The sequence below is a fragment of the Nannobrachium achirus genome (genome assembly GCF_963921795.1).
Source record: "Nannobrachium achirus genome assembly, chromosome: 11".
In the NCBI taxonomy this organism is placed as follows: domain Eukaryota; kingdom Metazoa; phylum Chordata; class Actinopteri; order Myctophiformes; family Myctophidae; genus Nannobrachium; species Nannobrachium achirus.
The window spans coordinates 47,303,591-47,324,260 of NC_137820.1; the positions used below are offsets into that span (position 1 = coordinate 47,303,591).

The following is a 20,670-nucleotide window of genomic DNA, read 5'->3' on the forward strand; positions in this document are numbered from 1 at the left end:
GCACCGCTGTACCCTGGTCAACTAGGGTTTAACCGGTTAATACATAATAATTAATCATTTGGACCCCACTCCTCTAGGGCAAATCTTTTACTGTACATTTGCACATATAATTTGCCCTCTGCATTTACCCATCCTATTAGGAGCCATCGGTGCTATTAATACTTCAACAGCGCTCTGGGAGCACTTAGGGGTTAAACGTGTTGCTCAGGGACACTTGGACACGTAGTCCGGGCCGCGGACCGGGGACCTTCTTTTCCCCAGGTAGCCTCCCTACCCACACAGCTACGGCCGCCCCTAGACATTTTGTGCGTAGCTTATGAAAATCTCAATGTTGAATATTTTACACAGAAATTCTACTCGGCCTTGTCTCTATAATTTAAATATCGTCGTTGTCTTGTGGAAACCTTGTACGTCCAAAACCGTTCGCTTTGCATTTATCCTTTAGAAAATGATTTAAAATAGCCGATCTACAAGCACACAACGCCTCGCGGTGCGAGGCGTTGTGTGCTTGTAGATCTGCTATTTTCAATAGTCTTGTGCGACAGCCTTGTATGATGAAGCAGAGCTTTACTTTATGAAAAAAAAAACACAAATTAGAAACTGGGAGGTACGAGGTTTCTGCCTGACAGTGACGATATAAAATCCATTACATTCAATGTTCTCTGTTCTCCGAGGAAGCTTATAGCACGGTATGTGCATCCATACCACAGTTTGTACTGTACATCTCATGACACTAGTGACCTACAGTGTAATACATTGTATTACCTTGTTAGGTGATGCAGGTTGTGTTCAACTCCCCTGGTTCTAGCTAGGATCCGGTTATATCAGAGGACACGGTGAAGCTAATGTTTCTGTCTCTCTATCTGTCTGCCCTGGCTCTGTTCCCCGACACGAGCTCATCCATCAAGTGTACGGCAACCAAGCCAACACTAATGCACCACCAGCATTTACACTATGAAGCCAGACAGTGAGTTTAAAACTGTACTAACTGTACGGTACTGTACTGTCTCTAAGTACTTGAAGGGATTTCAAACATGTTTGGGGGCATTTTAACGTCTACTCAGTCTTTTGTAAGCACCCCAGACATTTTCTTTTTTTCAGATGTTTGATTCAGTGTTTAGATGTTTGATATTAATTTTATTAGACACGCCCCCTTCCCATACAAACCCGTTGTAACTTCAAACGACATTTTAACCTTGTTAAGGCTCTTTTCCACCGGCAGCGATAACGATGACGATAACGATTTAAAAAAGTGGGTTTTCAATTGAAGTGGATCGGCAGCATATTTTATGGCTATTGCCATCGTTATCGCTGCCGGCCTTCAGACTCATTGAAAAAACACCCTTCCATGGTTCTGGTGACATATATTGTCTTTCGAAGGGGATATTAAAAAATAAAGAAAGAAAAAAATAGAGAGAGTTGAAAGAAGAAGAAGAATTTAAAAAACATGGCCCCCTGCTCACATATTAGGGCAATATCGGTCACCAGAACCAAGCATGTGTGATTTACATGGTTAAAATGGATTATGACGTTACAGCGGGTTTGTATAAGGGGGCATGTCTGACAAATGAATATCAAATGTCTAAATACTGAATCAAGCATGTTAGAAAGTGAAATATCCCTTTAACACTTGAATAGTATGTATGTAACTTTGCCCTGTGTTTACATAACAAAACAAAAATATATAGGCCCTCTATATTACCATGCAGTTATCAGCCACTGCAGTAGTGCGGTGGTGTTTACCTGCAGGAACACATTGTTCTCTCGCTGTATTTTTGGTGTTTTCACAGTTTGTTTTGGTTGCCTAAAAACATCCCGTCTAACTATGCTATTTAATAAGCTATACTGTCAAGCACTAAGCCCTGCCGAGGCCACTGTGTCGCTGTCCATGGTGCTGTAATGGCCATGTCTCTGTCTCTGTCTCTGTCTCTCTCTCTCTCTCTCTCTCTCTCTCTCTCATGCTGTGTTTATTTCAGTACTGTTTTTGTGTCCCAGTGGAAACATTACAGGATTATGCGGTAGAGGTAAGTAGTAAGCTTTTCCGAGCCATGAGGCTCATATAGGGCATGATCCTATCTCCTGTTTCTGTAGCGTGAGGCAGCGTGAGTAAGCTACACCCCCTGGACATATGAAGCTAGTATGTTGCAGGGACTTACCCCAACCCAACCCTTGATGCTGAGTGCCAAGCAGGGAGGCATAGTTTTTGGTATGACCCCGGCCGGGGAATCAAGCCCTTGACCTCCCAGTCTCAGGGCGGACATTCTGACCACACGGCCACTGAGGGCCACATCAGCGACGCGTAATGAAATTAACTCATAAAGGGCACCGCTCACTTCACACTGGGTGTGATTTATATCCCTGCTTCTGGTCAAACAAAATACCCGCATTTCCTTTTGGAAACTGTCTGATATGTTTGATATCCTACTGTATGTTTGATAATATCAAAAGGTTTAGTTAAAAATCACACCTAGTGTGAAGTGAGTGGTGCTAATTTCATCAAGCCTCCCACTAGTCCTCACAGTGCCTCCTGCGAAACTTGGCCAATGGGACCCTGGGCGTACAACAAACTTTGAATTAGGCCTCAGTTTACTTTTGAACACGTTCTTTCCACCAGTTTGGAATACTACCAGGAGAAAGACAGATGTTGGAGCTTAGCTCCTGCTCCACAGAGCAACAGTAACCAAGTTATGGCCATCTGAAGTGTTAAACACTGCTGTAATCTAAGCTTTTTGATGCTCTTGTGTGCCTGTGGCCGCTGGGGACCACATATGGCCGCTGGTGTATATAGGGCTTCAGTGCAAGGAAATGTCCCTCCCTGTATGGAACCCTGCATCGATCAATCACTGTCTGGTAAGATTGGTACATAACACCCAAATACACAGCTCCTTCCTCTGACATGAAGTGATGCTTATACAACAGGCACTATTTTAACCAAAGTCTGCCAGTACAGTATGTTCTGGGAGGGCAGCTCCGTTTGTCAGGCTGTCACTTCATCAGGCTGCTTTATTCTCAAAGACAGACTCATCCATCACTCAGTGTCAGGCTGGTTAGCAAGCACACAGACAGCTTTAAATAGGCCCTCCACTGAGTATTCTAACCAAGGCCTGTATATATATTAGTTCACAGAGACACAGGGGTTCCCAAACCTTTGCAATTTGAAGCCCAAAAAAAAAGAGAAATTTGGTGTCTCTCCAGGACAGGGTTGCCAACCGTCCCTTGAAATAAGGAATTGTCCCTAATTTGGAAACTATTATAAGGGACTATTCTGGGACACACTTTTTGGACACACTATTGTTCAAGGTCCGATATTTTTTTTGCTGGCAAAGTGAACCTGCTTTTTGTTAACCTTTGCACAACAGCCATGCTTCACTTGACATCACAATATATAATATAAATGGTAAGACGGAATTCATTTCCCAGTGTTTTCCTCGCGACTCACATCAGTGCAACCACACTTGCCATTTCCCAGAATTGCACCTTTCTAGGTTTTAATTATGAATCAATCAATGACACACATCTTCAGTTCAAACAGCTCATATAAGATACACTATAATACAAGTTGTTAACCACCCTCTAGACTTAACCGATCGAAATGTTTTGTGTAATGTTGTACAGTGATATTTTATCTTTGGGATGCCTAGCCAGGTTCACCATATAATCAACCAGTGCATGGCGGGTCTGGGGGAGAGAGAAGCCAAAACAAGGTTATTTCTCCCATTATCTTTTTTATTAACCATAACTACTGGATTATTACAGGAATTAGCTAGCTAAGCTAACAACTGACCGACAAACAAGGCTTTTTTTATTGGTATCCAGGAAAGTGAATATGAGTTCATAATGGGTGGCACTGCTGTTATCATGGACTACCCCAACTCAATTACGGGTATGAACACTTTAAACACACGTTGTTTGCTTTTTCAAAAATAGCCGAGCCTGGAGGTCAGCAATTTTTAGAAAAAAGTTTTGACACTAAATATTTTCAAATGGGACTATACATGAAATGTTTGAGAACCACCGTCAAAGACTGCTTCACAGTTATTAAGTTGCACACTCACACGCTCGCTCGCACACACGCACACACGCGCGCGCGCACAGGCCCACACACCGGGTGGGGTTAAGTGCCCTGACAGTAGCTGAATTCACTCACTCACTCCCCCACCTGGATGTGTCAACCCTCTGGTCACATGCCTGTTCCGTTCCCCTATAGACTACAGCTGCTCCCCACCCCAAGGCCCTCTGTCCATTCATCACTGTCTAGCTACCAAGCCAGCAGTCACACACTCCACCTCGTCGCTGTTGGGTGGAAACCTGGTACTGCTGTTACTGTTACTGGCTAGAATTGAAGGCGAGAGAGAGAGTGGGGATGAAGTACGAGGTGGAATTGGGACAATTTCATAAGCTTTAAAGAAAGAAAGAAAACGGTGCACTGTATAGGCTAGTGTCAAAGAATAAAGTGAAAAACCAGTTCGACTCATGCTGCCGCTGAAATATCAAAAAAGGTCAGTGCAATTATTATTGAATTATAGTGTTTTATCAAATACTACTTTCTCAATGTCTTTGTTAATGCATATAGTCTCAGTCGGGTTGAAACCTCATTATGTCCAAAACAGTTACTTTTCATGATTCGAATGTGTATTAGTAGTAAAAGTAGCACAAGCTGGTACAGTAGTAGTACAAGCCGAAAACGTGGTGTGTTTTTCCGAGCCGTGTTTAGAGCTGATACTTTAGTGTGACGCTGTAACATGATCAAGTAGCCTATGAGTGAGTATGGTGTGACTGACAGCAATGTGATCAGCCAAATGATCACCTGAAGTTCATCAGTGTCAGTATCCAACCTCGGGAATGACTGAATCAGCATGAGCGGTGGGCAGCCCTTGAGCAACGATGAACGCCTGGGTGATCAAAAGTTGAAATCATATAATGGAGACACCAGGTTCCGAGAGACAGCCGCTGGCCGCCGCGTCCACGTCCATGGACGCGACCGTGGACGCGTCCATGGACGCGGCCGCGAAAAAAACGTCCGTGGACGCGAGGCCGCGTCCACGGACGCAAACGGCCGGCCGTCCCGGCCGTGGACGCGACCGTGGACGCGGCCGTGGACGCAGACGGCCGGGGACGCGGCCGTGGACGCGGCCGTGGACGAGGCCGCGGCCGTGGACGCAAACGGCCGGCCGTGGACGCAAACGGCCGGCCGTGGACGGGTCCATGGACGAGGTCGCGAAAAAAAGGCAGCGAAAAAGAAAAAAAAAGGTGTCTATTGTATGTATTTTTTGATGGAGAATTCAAATATGACCTTCTTTTTTGCATAGGACAACTCTAACCTGCATCAATTGGTATTTTATAATTGCCAATTGTACCCTATCCATCTAAAAAACAAATTGGATGTCTATTGTATGTATTTTTTGATGGAGAATTCAAATATTACCTTCTTTTTGGGATAGGACAACTCTAACCTGCATCAATTGGTATTTTATAATTGCCAATTGTACCCTATCCATCTCAAAAACAAATTGGATGTCTATTGTATGTATTTTTTGATGGGGAATTCAAATGTTACCTTCTTTTTTAGATATGACAACTCTGACCTGCATCAATTGGTGCATCAACCTACTTACTATCTATCTATCTATCTATCTATCTATCTATCCATCTATCCATCTATCTATCCATCTATTTATTTATACTTCACCTTTAGTCCAGAAGAGAGTTCAGCCTCAGGAACTTGCACACATGGAACTGTGTCATGACTGTGTCATGGAGCTAAAACAGAGCCATGTTAAATACTCACAATGACTCTGATGGACCAATCAGGGTGGTGGTGGGGGGAGGGATCAACAATAGACAGAAACTGGATAATGCTTTGTTAACTGTCCCACCTAAGTCCCTGCTAGTCTGAACAAACATCACCTTCCCTCTCATAACACTACTACTACTACATTTATATAAAGCTGCTCTTGCATTTGAATTCAAGTCTGACACAAGTTAAGGTTAACTTAGGTAGTATTTCATTTTGCTGGCTTTTAGGGTCTGTGTGAGTGTGTAGGCTCACAAATTATTATAATTGTCATTAAGTGACTCTGAGATCTATCCATCCATCCATCCATCCATCCATCCATCCATCCATCCATCCATCCATCCATTTATTTATACTTACTGTTTACATTTTCTATAAATATTTATTTCTATATAAAACTCAGTTGTGTGGAGTTATTGTGTGCCTTTTCTTGTTGCTAAAGAGTCCATTTGTTCACTAGACATTAAGTCAAGGTTACTATTTTGAGTTGAAGCTAAGTGTTTTATTGCTTTGTGGTTTAACATGATTTAAAAGGCAAATTCATTGTTATGGTTACTTTAGAAGACTGCTTTTGCATTCATGAGTTAAGAGAGCCAAGCTAATTCAAAGAGTTAGGTTAAAGGAACACAAAACATGACCTAACTCACAGCTGCCATTGGACAGACAGTTACAACATACTCTTATCTTTCACAGAACAGACAATTATCATTTATTTGATCTATTTGAGACTATGTAGCTGCTCTAGGGGAAATAGAGCATTATATCAGCCTATTCAATTGATAATGACCAATGGGTGCCAGTTTCTAAGTAGTTAAAGCATATTAACATAACAATATATGTGGCCTAGACATGGACATTGCCCAATCAACTCGTAATCTACAGAAATGTCCACCACATCACACAGTATAAAACCTAGTAGGCTTAGTGGATTACCTATGTTAAATCATGTCAGGTTAGTTTGGTTCAAGATTCAAGTATAATAATTTATGAGACAAAAATGTAAACAGCACAAATGTACAATCACATCTAGGCTAGAATGATAACATAAAGTCCTGACTACTCCTTGTTATTGTGGTCCTAAATACTACAATGATTAGTTTGGATGCATTGCTTCTATCATGTCAAATTAAAAATAAATACATTACATACATACAGAAATCTGCCTTCTCCTGTATTGTATTAGTGACATTCATTATAAATAGTAAAATAACAGGACAGAGCAAAAAAGGCCTCTGTTGTGTCTTTATCTGATCACATGCAATCAGACACTCACACTGCACAGCAATACTTTATTACAGGCTCAAGGCCCACAGGGTAAGAAGACCATACATTACAAAGATAATAATTAAAAAAAAACAACAACAGAGTACATTCACCAAGCCCCAACAGAGCTAAAAAGGCACTCATGCCAGTGGCCTCTAACGGTAGACATGTACCTGACAGAGTTTTCCCCACATTGGTTACAGATATAAGGTTTCTCTCCGGTGTGAATTTGTTGGTGTATTTTGATATGTTCCAGTCTAGGAAAGCTCTTTCCACACTGGTCACAGCAATAAGGTTTCTTTCCAGTGTGATTTTTCTGGTGTGCTTTGAGATGATGAATATCACTGAACCTTTTCTCACACTGGACACAGCAGTATATGGCTTCTCACCAGTGTGGATTTTCAGGTGTCTTTTCAGAGCCGTCTTCAGAGTGAACCTTTTCCCACATTGGTGACAGCAGTAAGGTCTCTCTCAAGTGTGAATCTTCTTGTGTTGTACGAGGCTAGATTTTACAGTGAAACGTTTGCCACAGTGTTCACAGCAGTAAGGCTTTTCTTCGGTGTGAAATCTCTGGTGTACTTTCAGAGCAGCCGTTAAACTGAACTTTTCTCCACATTGGACACAGCTGTACGGTTTCTCTCCTGTGTGAATTCGTTCATGTATTTTGAGATAAGACAATCGAGTAAAGCTTTTCCCACACTGGTCACAGCAATAGGGCTTCTCTCTAGTGTGAATTCTCTGGTGTTCTTTTAAAATCCCCTTTTGAACAAATCTTTTCCCACACTGGTCACAACAATAAGGTTTCTCTCCAGTATGTGAACGCTTATGATCTTTTAATTGTCCAGACGAGCAAAATACTTCCCACATTGTTCACAGCTGAATGGCTTCACTCCGGTATGAATTCTCTGGTCTACTTTGAGATAATAAATTGAGCTGAAGGCTTTTTCCACATTGGTCACAACAGTACTGTCTTGGTTTAACTGAGGACAGCACAGGACAGGGAGAGAAAACACACACCTGATAAGAGCCAGATTCACACATTGATCAGCATTTAAGTAACATCATCATTATTATTGTTGAGTCTGAAAAGAACAATACAATGTGATAGATCTTTACACATCTGACCCATAACATTATTAGCAATTCACATGGTTACTATAATAGGTGAGTCTTCTAGCTTTAAAAAAAAAATATATGTCATTAATTCTTTCTCTTACTAAGTGGAACATCCCACTTCTTAATTGTATATTATTTGGAAAGGGTTGAGTAGCAAAATGTTTGCCATAAATTCAATGCTGAGTTGCATTTGTTTTCCTACATTTCCCCTTCAATGTATTATTACAATGTATTTACTATTTCTTACTTAGGTCTACTTAACTTTGTATTTTTACATTATTATATTGATCAACATTAACACATAGTGTGTGTTAGGTTAGGTTAGTTGCAGAGGCCTTTTTTGCAGAGGCCTTTTTTGCTCTGTCCTGTTATTTTACTATTTATAATGAATGTCACTAATACAATACAGGAGAAGGCAGATTTCTGTATATGTAATGTATTTATTTTTAATTGGACATGATAGAAGCAATGCATCCAAACTAATCATTGTAGTATTTAGGACCACAATAACAAGGAGTAGTCAGGACTTTATGTTATCATTCTAGCCTAGATGTGATTGTACATTTGTGCACATTTTTGGCTCATAAATTATTATACTTGAACCTTGAACCAAACTAACCTGACATGATTTAACATAGGTAATCCACTAAGCCTACTAGGTTTTATACTGTGTGATGTGGTGGACATTTCTGTAGATTACGAGTTGATTGGGCAATATCCATGTCTAGGCCACATATATTGTTATGTTAATATGCTTTAACTACTTAGAAACTGGCACCCATTGGTCATTATCAATTGAATAGGCTGATATAATGCTCTATTTCCCCTAGAGCAGCTACATAGTCTCAAATAGATCAAATAAATGATAATTGTCTGTTCTGTGAAAGATAAGAGTATGTTGTAACTGTCTGTCCAATGGCAGCTGTGAGTTAGGTCATGTTTTGTGTTCCTTTAACCTAACTCTTTGAATTAGCTTGGCTCTCTTAACTCATGAATGCAAAAGCAGTCTTCTAAAGTAACCATAACAATGAATTTGCCTTTTAAATCATGTTAAACCACAAAGCAATAAAACACTTAGCTTCAACTCAAAATAGTAACCTTGACTTAATGTCTAGTGAACAAATGGACTCTTTAGCAACAAGAAAGGGCACACAATAACTCCACACAACTGAGTTTTATATAGAAATAAATATTTATAGAAAATGTAAACAGTAAGTATACATAAATAGATGGATGGATGGATGGATGGATGGATAGATCTCAGAGTCACTTAATGACAATTATAATAATTTGTGAGCCTACACACTCACACAGACCCTAAAAGCCAGCGAAATGAAATACTACCTAAGTTAACCTTAACTTGTGTCAGACTTGAATTCAAATGCAAGAGCAGCTTTATATAAATGTAGTAGTAGTAGTGTTATGAGAGGGAAGGTGATGTTTGTTCAGACTAGCAGGGACTTAGGTGGGACAGTTAACAAAGCATTATCCAGTTTCTGTCTATTGTTGATCCCTCCCCCCACCACCACCCTGATTGGTCCATCAGAGTCATTGTGAGTATTTAACATAGCTCTGTTTTAGCTCCATGACACAGTCATGACACAGTTCCATGTGTGCAAGTTCCTGAGGCTGAACTCTCTTCTGGACTAAAGGTGAAGTATAGATAGATAGATAGATAGATAGATAGATAGATAGATAGATAGATAGATAGATAGATAGATAGATAGATAGATAGATAGATAGATAGACAGACAGATAGATAGATAGTAAGTAGGTTGATGCACCAATTGATTTAGGTTAGAGTTGTCATATCTAAAAAAGAAGGTAACATTTGAATTCCCCATCAAAAAATACATACAATAGACATCCAATTTGTTTTTGAGATGGATAGGGTACAATTGGCAATTATAAAATACCAATTGATGCAGGTTAGAGTTGTCCTATCCCAAAAAGAAATTAATATTTGAATTCTCCATCAAAAAATACATACAATAGACATCCAATTTGTTTTTTAGATGGATGGGGTACAATTGGCAATTATAAAATACCAATTGATGCAGGTTAGAGTTGTCCTATGCAAAAAAGAAGGTCATATTTGAAATCTCCATCAAAAAATACATACAATAGCCACCTTTTTTTTTCTTTTTCGCTGCCTTTTTTTCGCGGCCTCGTCCATGGACCCGTCCACGGCCGGCCGTTTGCGTCCACGGCCGGCCGTTTGCGTCCACGGCCACGGCCTCGTCCACGGCCGCGTCCACGGCCGCGTCCCCGGCCGTCTGCGTCCACGGCCGCGTCCACGGCCGGGACGGCCGGCCGTTTGCGTCCGTGGACGCGGCCTCGCGTCCACGGACGTTTTTTTCGCGGCCGCGTCCATGGACGCGTCCACGGCCGCGTCCATGGACGTGGACGCGGCGGCCAACGGCTCTTGCTGCAGGTTCCTGCCCGACGTCAACAAATGGTAGAATGTTTTTCTCCTGGTAGTATTCATTCATGTGCAAAAAAGACAGCGGTAGTTTAAAACAAAATGTGGATGCCAGAGAGTTCAACTTGCAATCTGAAAAATAAAATATTATTTTAACCAATCCTTATGGATTGGTTAAAATATAGATATGTAAACCCTGGTATCAGGTAGGACACGTGTACTGTTTGACAAGTAGTACAGCTTGAAGGCACAATATCTCCCCTGAGCAAGCCTAAGGATGCCTTCTTGCATGAGCAGTAGATTGAAACATTTTAACATAAATCTTGTATGGGGGTCCCTGGCATAATCTCTTTTCAGATGTGGGTCCGTGGCCAAATACATGTGAATTTGGGGGTCCTGAGAAACGTGAGAAAATTTAAGAACCACTGCATAACAGGACTGTGACTGGATAAGCTGCTCTTGGTGTTGGGGGGGGGGGTAGAGGATTGAGGATGTGAATTTTAATGCGGTGACATCAGATCCCAAGCCAAAGTCTTATCACACTAATGGGGCAAAGAGATAATGGTGAGTATTTGTAATAACTGCGAGAGGTGGCTAACTGAAGCAGGGATTTATGAAACAGAAACCGGCCCGAGAGTCATAACCACCACACATAAGATTTAAAGATGACACGCTGTGGCCACGCTGAGGACTTTAACCTCATGAACCCTTAGAAAACATTCGCAAAATATGTTGCGTTGTGAGGTTGTAGATCAATTATTTGGGGGCAAACCGATTTGAGAGAAATACTAGAGGGACTACAGAGCCCTGGGGGAGTATGGTCAACTAAGTATATAAGGTGTAACCACTTGAACCTGCTATATTTAGAGAATTGGTACGCTCATTTTTGCTTATCTACAAGCTCTACAAGCCGATCTACAAGCTCACAATGTGTCACGTTTTGAAATTGTGAGCTCGGTAGATCGGTCATTTCTGGCAAACAGATTTGGTGGAGAAGGAAACAGAGCGGACCAATAGGGCTGTCACGATTATGACATTTTACATGACGATTAATTGTCACTCAAATAATTGCGATTAACGATTTAATTGTGTTTTTGTCATTGACAATTACATTTCTTTTTGGCTTTTAGGCTTTGAAGTTGCACATGGTAGATATGACACATAACCTAAATATACAAGGACATTACTGACATATTTGACAACTTTATACTTAAAAAAGAACATTGATAGTGGAAATAGCCGAACTACAAGCTCACAACGCGTCGTGATGCACCGCGTTGTGAGCTTGTAGATGTGCTATTTCCACTATTTTTAACTTTTTTTTTTAATATATGAACATTTTTCAACATGGAAACGACGATTATGAAAAATAATCGCGATTGTGTCAAATAATTGCGGTTAGACGATTATGTAATAATTGTGACAGCCCTACGGACCAAGTACAGAGGCAACTATAAAGTGGTTCAAAACACTGGGTTCCTCCGTGATGGGAAGATTCATAGATTGCTGTGAGGAGATATAGTACAGGTGCACTTTACTGTAATGTCACCATGTCTGTCCTCACAACAAAACCTCAACAAATCGATAAAAGAAAAAAGTCAACATCAGAACAAACACAAAGAGATAAGTGGGCCAAGTAGGGTTTCGGCGGTGAATGCCTTACTCTGACTTATAAAATAAAGAACACAGCATCAGTGCACTATCTATCTGAGATATGCTGTTTTATCACATATCCAGCCTCTATGCGCCCTGCATGAGCCGAGCGATAAAAGGATTGAGGGGGTGATAAGCCCTGTGAGCCGCATTGTGTACTAATGTCAACATGTGCTTGATGTACTTCTTAACTCTCTAGTCTCACAAAGCACCAGTAACAACAACAACACTAGTATATCTGAACTGTCGCTGGAGTAGCGGGAACGCCGCCATCGCCCCCCGCAATGTTGTGGCCCTCGGCTTGGTACCCTAGACATAATTCGGCCCTTGGGGAAAACTAATTGGGGAACCCTGTGCTAGAGGTTAGCTTGATTGTGGGCACACGCCACGGTGAACGTCACAAACGTAACATCCGGACTAGTGTGGCGCACTGTTGCTCCGATCCACACCAAACGTGTCAGACACACTGTTTAGTGGTTTACCATCAGAATAGCCACATGTACACCGTTGCTCCAATCCACTGAACAACACTGCTCAGGGGTCTGCCATCACAATAGCCACACCACACTTAGGTGTTTTTAAACACATGCTACTTACTTAAGTATTTTAGGAGCAAGGACTCCAGTACTTAAACTCAACCTGACAGTCATTTGTAGTTGAGTAATATTTGACCAGGAGTATCTACACGTTAACTCTACTGGGTTTGAGTAGCCTACTGTGTCCACCACTGCTTCTTAACATTGTTGCTCAATCACAAACGTGCAAAGCACCAGAAGAAGGGAGAGGTTAATTCCTCTTCCAGTGTGCAATCCTGTAGGAACAAACAATGACGCAGAAAAGATAGATAGGTCGTGAGGTAGGTAGGGCATCAGCACAATTGATTAACTGATCTTTAAATATACTACCGATTATTCACCCCATGGAGACTTCATGGATTTCATGGATATGTTTTTGTTTTGGTCGCATTCCTAATTAAGCCAATAATTTGATGACCAGCAGTGGTTCCCTATGGAGACACAAAAAGCCTGCTTTGCTCCCTATGGAGACAAAACAGTCTCCTCAAATGATTGACTTAGGAACGCGACAAAAACAAAACAATATCCATATCCAATTCAAGTTTTCGTGGGGGTGAGCAATCGATAGAAAAAAGTCAACTTGGTGGTGAACTATCCCATTAATGAATATGTGAACAGCCCAATGATCACCAGGTTCATTCAGTTCCATTGTTATCCAACCTCTGGACTGCTTGAATCAGCCCGAGGCCTTAGGCAGCCCTCCGGCAATGATGAACCTCTGGGTGATCAGTATTCATCATATACCATGTCTTTATTTGAGGAGAGTTGACAAAAGGACAGGGTGAAAGGTAGCTAACCAATCAGCACAAGCTAAACAGAGCAATGGAGACAAAATTTAGTGTATTGTGTGGAAGGAACTCAGTATGTCAAACATGACGCAACGGTTGCTGCGATGAGCTAATGCTATTTGATCGTCTTAGTGGCTCAATGGACGACTCCCGGCTCCGCCCCCTCCAAAAGCTGCCTCCGCCACTATCACAGCGCGCCGCTATTGGCTTCATTCACTTCAATGGGAAATACGGCGGATTGTACACACATTTTACACATTAAATACTAATTCAGTGTTGGACCCAGAGCTTCGAAATCTCTTCCTGGTCCGTCGGCAGGGCAAGGCATGCATTGGAGGAAGGTTGGAACAAAACTATGGAACAAAACTGCAGAGGAATATTTGGGAAATAAAGGAATGAGGAAGCCCCTGTCTGTTGGACCACAGATCGCCGTTTTTTATATAAAAAAGCCGATTTAAATATGAATACACTGTGTTGGCTAAAAGGCCATTGACCCATGACTACAACACCTTATTTGTTATGTAAAATAGCTACTGATCAAGTAGCCTAATGATGAATGAACAACGCGAAGTGTATTTTTTCTGACATGCAACAGGGGATGCGTGCAGGTGCGTCATAAGAGGGGGAAGAGGGACTGAGTTACTAAGGCCCAAGGTGGAAGGGCCTTAATTATTTTATACTTTAGCTATAAAAAAAATAGCAGATTATATAAACTCGAGAGTGCCGCGTTGCGAGCTTGTATATCTGCTATTTTTGAAATCCCCAGATGAAGAACATTCATGTGGGCCCGCAGTGAATCCTTGTACCCAGGGCCCAGAATGTGTGCGACGACACCCTTGGCTGTATTTGCGACTCGCTGCGGCTAAAACTTTTCGGAATCGAGACGTTTTAACGCCAGAGATATCATTTATAAGCAATCGACATGATAAGAAACATGTAGGCCTAGCCTACATTTGAAGCAGTTTATTCTGGTTGTTGTGAAATAAGAGAAATAGACAGAGTAGGATACTGTCTACCTCATTCGTCGCTATAGGCTGTTTAAACACCATCATCACAGATCAAATAAATACATTAACACGCCGTTTAGGCGTCAAATTCACTGGTAGTTATATTTATTAGTTGTCTTTCTTACCTTATGTAGGCCTACACAACTGTCCAGTCCAGTGATAAGTTGCTTTATATCAGATGAAGTAGCCTATTCCTTGGTGCTTCTTCATATAAACACATACAATGTTTGTGTTGGTATAAATAAGTAGCCTACACATATTTTCTCAGTTCATATGACTTGATGAAAGTAACTCATATTCCGCCCAGGTCAATAACACTAATCATTATAATGGCATGAATCGATCTAAACAAATAAAGTCTGTGCTGATAATGATGATGGTAGTATGCTTATGGCTTATGTTAGGCAGGCCACTTAATAGATATATAGATAGATAGATATCTTTATTATCCCAAGGGGGATAATCAGTAGCTATTTAACATAACAAATAAGGTGTTGATGTTATAGTCATGAGCCATTTAGCCAATACAGTGTAGGGCCTATTCATATTTAAATCTTTCCGAGTCAGTGTAAAACGGCTCTGAATCCAGCAGAGAACTTCTGTATTCTCTGCTGCTTTGTTTTAATAATAGGCCTACATATTTTTCTAATTTCATGCCAGGTCTTGTTGACGGATTTGGAAGAGATTTCGACGCTCTGGGTCCAAAACGCGACATGCAGTGTGTCTGTGTGTGACATTCTCCTCCATCGTGCTGACAGTGTTGTTGAATGACTGAGTGAGGGCTGTCGGACTTCAAAGCAGTAACGTGGAGGGAAAGGTGGGGGCGGAGCTACCGGGAGTCATGTATTGGACTTTGTGATTAACTGATCACCGAAACCTGTGGAAACCTTGTATGTCCAAAACCGTTCCATTTTATTATCTGGTCGATTATCGTTATATATTTGGGTGACGACTGGACTTAATATACCAACATACATACTCTAGTAACACACATACACACGCGCGCAGACACGCACATACAACCTTCTAGATGGCTTGCCCTATAAAGGCAAAAACTTTATGCCCAAAAAGAAGCTCTACCCAAGACATTGTTTCATGTGCTCTGAGAAAATGTTACTTTTATCACTTTCTGCAACTCACATCACGCCTCGTTCCCTGTCAACAAAGACAAAGGGCTTTAGAGTGCAGTATGCAGAGCTGTCCTTGATGCAGCACTGGGAGCTATTTTGAAAGTGCATCAAGAGCAATGTGTTTGCAAGTTGCGTATTGGCCGGCCTGAATCCAGTGGGGGAAGGGTATCAAAGCTTCCTGATTTGAGCCTATATAGTAGGCCCCTGGGGGCAAGAGGTGGGAAGGGTGGCATACACTTTTGGCTGCGGTAAGATATAAAAAAAACTCAATTGAATTAAAATCCCCAGACCCCACCAAAGGCGTAGATAACTAGTCGGCATGGAGCGGCAGTGGCGGTAGAGCGGCCACTTGGGAGACGGAAGGTTTGATCCCGGGCTCCCCCAGAGTTAGTGTCGCAATGACCTTGAGTAAGACAAGGAACGCCTAATTGCTCCCAATGAGGTTGGTGCCTTGCACGGTTTCCTCCGCCGTCGGTGTATGAATGTGTGCATGAATGTAGTGCACTTTGGATGAAGGCGTAATATAAATCGTCACTGTCGGGCAGAAACCTTGTATCTCCATGTTTCAAATGTGTATGTTTTTTCGTAAAGTAAAGCCCTGCTTCCTCTGTCGCTTCATCTGTTCAAGACTGTCGCACAAAACTAGTGAAAATAGACGATCTACAAGCTTGTAGATCGTCTATTTTCACTATTTTAAATCACTTTTAAAATGATAAATACAAAAGGAACGGTTTTAGACGTACAAGGTTTCCCGCCCGACAACGATGAAATGCACCATTTATCATTTTAGTCAACTTACCTGAGGAACTTATTGAGATCGCCGTGCTTCATGTACTCAAACACCATGATGAGGGGGTCTCCGTCCACACACACACCGTAGAACTTCACTATGTGCTCGTGCTGGAGGTTGGTCAGCAACTCGGCTTCGCGCTGGAAGTCCTTCCTGGCCGCAAGAGTAGGGTCCTTCAGGGTCTGACCACAGGAAATACAAGGACACAGAGACAGAGAGGGAGAGAGGGAGGAGGATGAGAGATGGAGAGTGGTTGAGACAAAAGCCCCATTTCCACTGTAGGGCCAACCCAGAACTAGAACCAGAACTATCCTGAACCAAGAACTTTCAAGAACCCATGAAGTTCCAGGACCAAGTTCTGCTTACGTTTCCATATAACCAGAACTAACTGGGAAGGTCCCAAAAAAAGCATTGCTGGCCCCTCCCATAGGTTTCAAGTTTAGTTCTACCTCAGGAGCAGGACCTAAAAAGGTTCCAGGAACCTCGTCTGGAACCAGGCCGTGTACAATGGAAACAAAACCAGAACAAAAAATAAAAAATAGGTTCAGCTTCCTGAAAGTTCTGGTTCCATCTTGCAGTGGAAAAGGGCCTTAAGAGAGACGTACGTACATGTGACGCACTCTGCATTCTTTCAGTCGCTTTGGATTAGAGTCTGCTAAACTGTAAACTGTAAACTGACACTTGAAAATATCTGTAACTGAAGATGGAAAGTTATTCTGTTTTTTTGTCCCACCCCTACAGTGCATACATTTTTAGTGTGGGAGCCCTGTGAGGGCAACCAGATCTACAAGCAGATCTACAAGCAGATCTACAAGCTCACAACGCCTCGCGCTGCGAGGCGTTGTGAGCTTGTAGATCGGCTATTTTTGTTAAAGAGGTTTGGTGTAGATGGGGAAAAGAGCAGACTAAGTACAGAGTGAAAGGTTTTTCATGTAATGACGGCTCAAGTGGTTGAATATCTGAAAACACAAATTGACATCCAAAATCCAAAACACACTGATGATCGTGCTGTAAAACGATGAAACTATATGGAATCTATGAAAAGGTCGTGGGGGTCCCTGCTTCATCTCTCGCTCAACTAAAGGGTCCTTGGCCCGAAAACGTTGAAGACCCCTGCTTTATGGCAACAGCAACCGCACTTGCAATTTCCAATTGCATCTACAGGAATCTAGTTCATTTTGCAGTGGCAGGTTAAGGTCTCCCATACAGAGAGAAGCCCTACAGGAGAAGTCAGTCTGCACTACTGTGTAGCTGAACATCACACAGTGGAAAAGAAGGGAGCATTTCTGGGGTGTCATGTGTGATTTATGTGTGGAGGGATGTGAGAGTGGACAAGACAGATGTGTGTCCATGCAGACAGAGAGAAAGGAGAGCTGTCACAATAAATCAAATCCACTGACGTTCCTTTAAAAACGTGAAACGCCTAGTATGCTCTGTGTGTGTGTGTGTGTATGTGTGTGTGTGTGTGTGTGTGTGTGTGTGTGTGTGTGTGTGTGTGTGTGTGTGTGTGTGTGCGTGCGTGTGTGTGTGTGTGTAGCGAGAGAGAGAGCGAGAGAGAGTTATGTGGGAGTAAGGGAGAGAACTTATTTTTCTACTATCTGATGTTATACAGTAGTTATTTTTAATTAAGTCACATTTAGGTGTTGTTGGTCTTTAAGCGCTTTGGATCAAGACACTATATAAATACACCTTTTGCCATTTATTCTCGTTTTGACCTTGTTGTAGTTGTAAGTGTCACTTTTTTGACTCAGCTGATGTCAATCTGTTCTGGAAACGATGCTAATCAGTGACCTCTTCGTATCACTTGACGCAGAGGCCGGTGCTAGATAGATAAGATACCTTCATAGAACACGCAGGGGGAAATTCGGGCGCCAGAGATGGCACAGCAGTAAAAGATACAGATACAGAAGAGAAACACAATAAAGACAAATAAAAATATACAGATGTACTGTAGACGGTGCAGAACGTACACAAGGCCAGAGTATACTGTATGTGTACACCATATCATCCTGCTTGATGCAGAACAAGTGAGAGAGCAATTTACGCCTATAGTATGCAATCTGCTCACTGCAGAAATTGAGCAATATAGCTATGACTTCAGCCCAATCCACAGGCAACGTACAGGTGACAGCAAAGTGGGTGTTACAACGGTCACACACCAATCGCTACTACGGTCAAGTACATATCTCTGATCCTTGGTTCCAGTCAGCCTGAGTGATCTATTAAAAGGGCTGAGGAAGCCATGGGATTATGAGTCATGATGAGTGTCACCGCTTCCTGTATATGAGATGTCATCACTCAAAGCCCTCCAACATTTCATACATGGTCCACATGCTATGTTTGGACCTGGTTTGACGTAATGCTTGTCACGGCGCTCTCTGGTTCTGTGCCATCCTTCCACTCAATTGTTAGCAGGTTAAAGTACTGTAACTCAAACCAAGAAATGTTTAATCTTCATTGACCCCCCCCCCCCTCTTTCTCTCTTTACAGCACCATACTCATCAAGGTGAGGATAGGACGACGGACGGGTATGAGAAAGAAACGATGAACACAGAAAGTCAACAAAATAATTCTCCTACCCTTTCCCCTGTCAATGGCCATTAATGTTTTCTTTATGGACGGAGGTGATGTAAAGAGGCTGATAGAGTGGTTGTTGGGAGCGGACGTGTCCATAAAGCTGTCGAGATATAACTTTGCGATCTTTATCGAAAATGCATCTTTTAGCCACGACGAGTGAAGGTGCGTCCTTGAAAAACCCCGGATTCATTATTAAGGCAGACGTGTAACTTTAATCAAATTACTGTAATTTAGTCTTTCAAATGGCAGAAGGTCTCTGAGAGGAATTATGAGTCTTTGTTAGTAGCCTAAATGTATCACTTTATGTTTATCCAATTAGTTTGGTATGAGAGTTGCTTTATGTTTATTTGCTCCTTTATATTCATCCAGTACCTTAATCTTATCTCACTTATCACTTTTTGTATTTCTTGTTATCTTAGTCTGTCTGTACTTTATCATGCATCATGCCTGCACCTTAGATGTACATCAAAGGTGACATTAGTATGAAACTGAATTCATTAGAAAATAATCTATCTTTCAGTCTTTTATTATTGCCACTCCAAACTTTTGACAGTTCAATCCCCCCCAACCCCTCAATATTTTCAGCAGTCTTTTTATTTAACAATGACACCAAAAGAGCCCTACACATTTTAGATTAGGATCTTTCTTCTTTATCAGACATCGATAAAGAATGACAGGACTGGTGTGCTGGGAGAGATAATGGGATGATTGTCAATGTAACTGCTGTAAAGTTTTAAGGCAGTTTAATCACAATATACATTAGCCTTGCGTCTGCTTTCATAACACAGTCCAGTGTATTACAATGTGTGTTATAATACATTTTATACAGTTCCAGTTTTGTAGTTTGATTGCTATTCCATTAGTGCTGATATACAGTACCGTCCAAATGTTTTATCTCAGTGGTTCTCAATTTTTTTTGGCTTGAGTACCCCCTTTCCCTGATTTCTGAATCCAAGTACCCCCTTTAGCCGACAACAATATTTTGCTCATAAAATTGCAATTGAGCCAATAAATAGTGGTAGGCCTATATGAAGCTATGATAAACCCCCATTTCAAGAATATAAAATCACAAATAAGAAAGAGTGAAAGAGTTTAAAACGGTGCCTCCTGAGCACTGAGCTGATTTATTTTCAACACTGTGGCCAAAACATTTCAGTCCAGTTTTCATGTCAATAACTTAAATTTTCGAGTACCCCCTGCAGTACCTCTGCATACCCCTAGGGGTACCCCCATTTGAGAAACACTGTTTTATCGTAACATAGTGTATCACTTCATTAGCTAACCAGTGCTAACCTCAATACAAGGGCTGCAGCACTTTTGAAGTTGATGGAGTCTTGAATAAACTATATTTGTTAGTGGAGCCGGAAGAACAACAACATCATTGACAAACTCATAAAATGTTGTCTCCATTTACTTTAATAGTTTATAGAAGAACTGAGGAATAAAAGCAAAGGGCCTATAAATAACTCTCAAGGTTGCGCTGTTATACTGTATAATAGCAAGGCTGTGTCGTGATGATGGTCTTGACTAAGCTTGGGGCCTACGACCAAATCAC

At 41.6% G+C, this 20,670-nt stretch overlaps 1 protein-coding gene across 1 annotated transcript in view; it reads right to left on the reverse strand.

The window, feature by feature from the left end:
* The window catches only part of LOC308294396 (NT-3 growth factor receptor-like), a gene marked incomplete at its 5' end in the record, with an annotated part of 181,311 nt that overhangs the window by 25,616 nt on the left and 135,025 nt on the right, over window positions 1–20,670 (reverse strand). Inside the window, one exon of the mRNA XM_080737129.1 lies at window positions 16,548–16,720. Coding sequence (XP_080593255.1) covers window positions 16,548–16,720 — 173 coding nt within the window. The remainder of the gene's footprint in view (window positions 1–16,547; window positions 16,721–20,670) is intronic.